The sequence below is a fragment of the Sinocyclocheilus anshuiensis genome, unplaced genomic scaffold (assembly GCF_001515605.1).
Source record: "Sinocyclocheilus anshuiensis isolate Anshui unplaced genomic scaffold, SAMN03320099.WGS_v1.1 scaffold4, whole genome shotgun sequence".
Lineage (NCBI taxonomy): Eukaryota > Metazoa > Chordata > Actinopteri > Cypriniformes > Cyprinidae > Sinocyclocheilus > Sinocyclocheilus anshuiensis.
Genome location: NW_015554075.1, coordinates 592,423 through 598,365, shown reverse-complemented (window position 1 = coordinate 598,365; position 5,943 = coordinate 592,423). Strand labels below are relative to the sequence as shown.

Sequence of the window (5,943 nt, the reverse complement as noted above, 5' to 3'; positions counted from 1 at the left end):
GACCTTCTTTATGCACCAAGAGCTTGTAACACTCCAAAGACAAAGGAAAACTTTAAATCGCATCATATGACCCCTTTAAATACATTAAACACATCACCCCAGGCATCCTGGACCCCCTACACTTTGCCTACTACCATATCAGATCTACTGAAGATGACATATGACTGTGCTGCATAACACACTGACCCACTTGAAAAAAAGAAATCGAACAACAAACAAACTGCTATGCAAGTTTACTTTTTGTTGACTACAGCTCAGCATGAACACTGGTATTCCATCCAAACTAATACAGAAACTATTAAATCTAGGACTTGCAAATGGATACTAGATTTTCTCAATGGCAGAGCCCAGCATGTTTGGATAGGCAAGAAAACACTTCTTTGATTCTCAAGACTCTCACTCCGTGGGGCAGCTTTGCTAGCCCAGTATACCCTGTTCACCCATGACTGTGCAGCAAGATTAAACTCTTATACATTTTCCAATTAACGTAAGTCAATAATTTATACTAATAAACATAAATTTATTTGTAAAAGGAAAATGATGTTCAGCATCCTTCTAAAGACTAAAATTAAAAAATAAATAAAATTGAGCTGGGGACATTTGGCTGAGTTGACACGGAATGACCCTATTGCATGACAATGCTCACATTTGGTATTGCACTAACAAACAATACCACATTTAAATTTCAGTGTACAGTTGAGGTCATAGATTTATTTAAACCTGTAAAATGGTAAGCGTTTTTCAAAACATGAGGGATCATAAAAGTTTCTCTTAAAAAAAATAAAAAAATAAATAATAATAATTTAACATAATTTTTTATTTAATTATTTAATAATAATTTTACTTAAGAAGCCAAAATAAAATGTATCAATCACCTTCAAAAGCTTTTCATACAGTCCTCTTCAAAACTGTTTTGCACTATAATTTGCACTGAAAGTGCATTTGTCAAAACAGTTTTATGGGACATCACAACATTATATGTGTGCAAAATATATAGTAACTCACCCAAAACATTTAATTAATTCTTCTAAACCTAGTTATTTTGTCAGTAAATTGGCAAATGCCACTAAATTACAATTTTCAGATTTCAGCATTGGAGAAAATTTACTGAGGAAATTCAATAGTATGCTTATTTATATGCATACTATACATTTATTTTTGTGGCAAAGTTACATGTAAACAGGAAATTCACATTTGCATGTTCATTTTTACACATTTCTTACATGTAAAGTTATACAGCATACTGTTTTGAACAGACATTTGACACAAAATGACATCCAGGCAGGCAAGCTCCATAAAAATGCTTCCAAACTTGATTGTTGATTGTTACTCTTTTCCAGACATGAACCAAAACACAAGCAATTATTAAAATCTGGGAGAAAATTGAACTTACTGTTTTAAGAAAAAAATAAAAGATAATTCGCAAACTGACCCAAAGCAATTAGGGAAAACTGTAATAAGATGGTCAAAGAGGAAAGACCAAATGGCCAGTAAATAGAGTTAGATTATCATTATTATCAAACACCCATGTATTTGCCAAGAGATGTACGAAGACCTGATCTCCTTTCTCCAGCATCAAAGTGATTGAATTAGACAATGATTCATACCGGATACCTGCATCGGTTAGAGGATGGTTGTATATAATTGTCATCGGCTCTCCATTTTTAAAGAGTCTTAGAGCCATGGGTTTGGATGTCTTGTTATGTCCAGAAAGACTGAAGAAATAGACTCCTTTAACAGGTGCTGTGAAAATGCCTGTATAGTATAGCCAACAATTAATTGTCATATATCATGTGTTTGCAAACTTGCTGTGATAACTGCACTTAATTAATTAACTGTAGGGTTCAGAGTGTCATTTAAATATGCAAGATGATACAAGGTAAATACCACATACCAGTGCCTGTGTTGTAACATGACCCAGCATTCAAAAAGACTTTTTGGTAAACCAGTGGGACATTTGTGTTGAAGGGCCCAACATCTCCTCTGTTTCCGAGTGTAGCAGAAAATGCTATGTTATGTTCTTCTGTGTGATAAATCAGAAATCACATTGATTCAACATAATACTGTAACTAATGTTGCCTTCACGTGCTATCGGAATGATCGTAAATACAAGTTTCCTAGTCACAAACTGGACATGAACTGCCTCCCTAGTCCTATTTACAACTGAGAAACTCAGAGATAATTTTGATACCTGAGTTTCTGAGTTGGGCGAGCCATAAACTTTAAATATGGCAGAGGAGAGAAACATAGCAGTAGTACTGTAAAGTTTTATTCCGTTTTTTTTTTTCTCACAACATCTACATTGCTTTCTCCTGCCATTACAGTCATGTATATTTACATATATACTTAACGATTTAATGCATATTGTATGTATTGAACACAGTGAAAATAGCATTTATTTGACTGAAATTTAGGAATCGTCAGCCAGCTGAATACCTAGATAGTACTGTGAATGTTTATGGCTACCAATGAATGGGACGCTTCATTTAAATCAAAACCTGTCAGATATTGACTAAATATCTTCTAATCTATACCTTTTGGCTTAAATAAAATTTCCCTAACAAACAGGCAAGAATGAATAGGCTGTCCACCATGATTTTTTTTCTTTCCGACAACAAAGTACTTAAACATGGCAAACTCGTATTACAAATTCAGAAGTGGCTATTAGGAAGTTTCCGTAAGCACGCGAAGGCAGCATTACAATTTTGTAACTATGCATACAAAGTTTTGAATGCTAACTGTTCGGTATTCCTTTAAAAGGCTTGTTCACACATTGACAGAACACACTACGCTACTTTTGTATTGTTTTTCTTGTTTAAATTTGCGTCTTGCGACCTTGTTTTTTTCCCCATTCCACTTCCTGTGTCTCGCATTTTTCAAAGCAAAAATGCGTTCTGTGTGAACCGGCCCTTACAGTACCTTTTCTCCTTAACTGTTCCTGGTCCATGCTGGCCTTCAGAGACTGAAGACTGGAGCTCAGCTCTGCCAACAGTGGGTAAAGACCTGTGATGAGGCAGGACTGCTGATTCCCACCAGCACCAAACTCCACAGGTAAAGACTCGCTCCTGCCAGTGAGTGCTTCCCTCTCCTCCTCCTGTGCCTCAGACATACTGCTGCAGTTACAGCTGAACAGCACAAAAAGCAGCAGATACAGAATGTTATAGGACATTATTAGGCTATATCAAGATCCAGATTGCAAAACACAAATCAGTTTCAGTAGCAAGATAGCGTCTGTCTGCGGACTGCAAGAGAAGGGCTTTAAAGGACAGGGGATGTGGAAGTAGTTGACAAACTGGCCAAACAGGAATACCATCATAAGACCATTGAAGCAGAAATAAAAGGAAGAATTGAAGAACACTTGAATATTTTTTTTTTCAGTCACTTTGGTAATATTTTCACAAGCAACTAGTACATTTTCAAAACTGTTAGTACTAATTTCACAACAGATCATCAAAAGAGAACTTTTTTCAAACATTTCAGGATATTTTGCCCCTTACAAGACATAATGTCATAAAAGGGAGAAAAGGAAAATCTACAGCAATTAAACCCATGCGTTAGCTCTTTATTTTTCCATTTTTCCTTTTGTGTGACTAATGGAAGTTTGTAAACTGCTGCTGTCACTTGAAAACTGGAAAATACTTATTAGTAACATTAAAATAAAATTTGTTTGGGAGGGTTTGCCTTCGCCGTGCTTCCTGGAAGTAGGGGTAGGAACCTGACAGCCTCATGTGACAGGAAGGAAGTGAATACCTTATTTCCCCCCCCCCCCTTTGTTTTTCTTGAAATCCTTTATTTGGTTGTTTGCTTGCATGTCATTGAGAAATAAAACATGGAAAACATCTAGAAAAATACTTACAAAAGGAAAATGACAACTATAAACTGCAACTACAACCCGGTGGGCTTAAATGGGTTAATCAGTGAATCATTTGGAGCATCTATAGATATCTAGATGTATATTCAATAGATATAGTGTCCAAAAAACTTGTTTGCAATTTAAGGATAACCAAATGTTATTTTTTTTTGGCGCTAAGTGATTTATCTTAGATGATAACCACTATTTTGTATATATACTGTATGTGTGGTTCAGGTAAACCCTATGTTATGGGAGCAAATTGTCCCAACAAAGATGGCAATATATCCTATATTATATCCTCCTATATACCATTGGTTAAGAGGCTGACTGTCACCAACAGAACATTAAAATACTGGCCCCAGGGGAAAGATGAAGCCCTGAAGTACTGTTTTAAAACAAAAGACTGTGATGTTTTCTGTGAGATCAGATTTTGAAAGAATGACTAGTGGTGTTAAAAGTGTGATCAGTTTGGATTTTTGTACTAAGAGTTTTGAAAATATACACCTTGCTTCTGAAAATAGTACCAAAGCGAATAAAAAAAACTGTAATTCCACTGAGTGAAGCAAATAAAAGGAAGAACTGAGGAACACATGAATAGAAGTAGTGGAAAGTAAAATTTAAATTATTATTTTTTTTTTCTTTTTCCCCATTGATGCTTCACACTAGTCCAGTTGGTTGCGGTAATACAAGTTGGTTTGTCAACCGTCATTAAGCATTACAAGAAGAAGAAGAAGATGGCTGCTCATATAGAGACAACAGTGGAAAATGGAAAGCAATCTGATACTGTTTGATATTTTATAGCAGGTGGGTTAATGTTTAACTCATAATGAGAAAATAATATATTATCTATATTTTACTTGGCCGGCAGTTTTAATTTAATAGAAAAAAATAATATATAGATGTTTTCGCATTTCCCATTCATGTCAATGTGGGGTCATATTGACCCCAAATACCAGATTAGTAAAAAAATGTTTTACATACCTTCAGAACAACCGAATCAACCCCAGTTTTTTTTTTTTTTTTATGTGAATATAGATAGAAAATGTAGAAATGTCACAAAATCTTATTCCACTGAGATGAAGGTAACCATTTTAAAAGTTGAGGATTGAGGAAGGACAGATTGAGGGTTAAAAAATATATATAAAATAAAAACAGTGCTGGCATAAATAAACTGTTTCACAAAACAAACAAGAAGTATTATTTAAGCTTTTAATTTTTAAAAAAGAACTTGTGCATGAAATATTTTTAAAATGTCAGTTGATTTTACTTTAGAAACCCAAATACAACTTATTAATCATCACTTTCAAAAGATTTCAAAAATCCTTGTCCTTGTGGGAGACTTTTTTTCTATGATTTTTTTTTTTTTGTAAGGGTAGGTTTAGGATTAGGGTTAGTGTAGGGGGATACAGTTTGTTCAGTATAAAACCCATTACTGCTATGGAATGTGACCATAGTGATAGGAATATCTGTGTGTGTGTGTGAGCGCGCATGTGAACCTTCTTAACCATATTTTGGGGAAAAATTAGTACCCAGAAGTGAGAAAACCTGACAAAATCACCAAAAACCTCCCTTTGAGGACGTCCTCATTTGTAAAACTGTGTTTTGCAATTTGTGAACATACAGCAGGATACAAGAGCACAGAGCTCCAGTTTTCCGAGTGGCGCCGGTGAGGCGGCAGCCTGAAGCGTGCAGCTTTCTGTGTGTTTGTAGTGCTTTTAGCGATTGTGTTTTTATTGCTGATATGGACTTGACATCTGGAAAATCTATATGGGCAGAGGACTGCAGACTTTTGGTATATACCTGACAAGAACTGTTTGACCTGGCACAAGATTCAAAATTCGGGATCATACATGATATCCCTGAGGAAATATTACTGAGGAGACATCGGGAAATTCGCGCTGGGGTGAAGAGAAATAAGAGGAGCAGAGAGAGAGCATGGAGAGATACGTTCAAACCATCCCTACCATCTATCACCATGGGAAATGTTCGCTGTTTAACTAACAAGCTCGAGGAACTAGAAACTCTTGTAAGAAGCCAGAAAATGTATCAGGAGAGCAGCCTTATATGTCTGGTTGAGACGTGGCTGACGG

The 5,943-nt window shown here is 35.6% G+C and overlaps 1 protein-coding gene across 1 annotated transcript; it reads right to left on the bottom strand.

The window, feature by feature from the left end:
• Window positions 1–1,117: 1,117 nt before the first annotated feature.
• On the bottom strand, window positions 1,118–3,211 carry LOC107668912 (complement C1q tumor necrosis factor-related protein 6-like). The gene is made up of 3 exons (XM_016460970.1): window positions 2,920–3,211; window positions 1,895–2,023; window positions 1,118–1,755 (listed from the first exon to the last, which is right to left on the bottom strand). The coding sequence occupies exons 1-3, from the start codon at window positions 3,167–3,169 to the stop codon at window positions 1,466–1,468; spliced, it is 669 nt and encodes a 222-aa protein (XP_016316456.1). The 5' UTR covers window positions 3,170–3,211; the 3' UTR covers window positions 1,118–1,465.
• Between the last annotated feature and the right edge of the window lie 2,732 nt (window positions 3,212–5,943).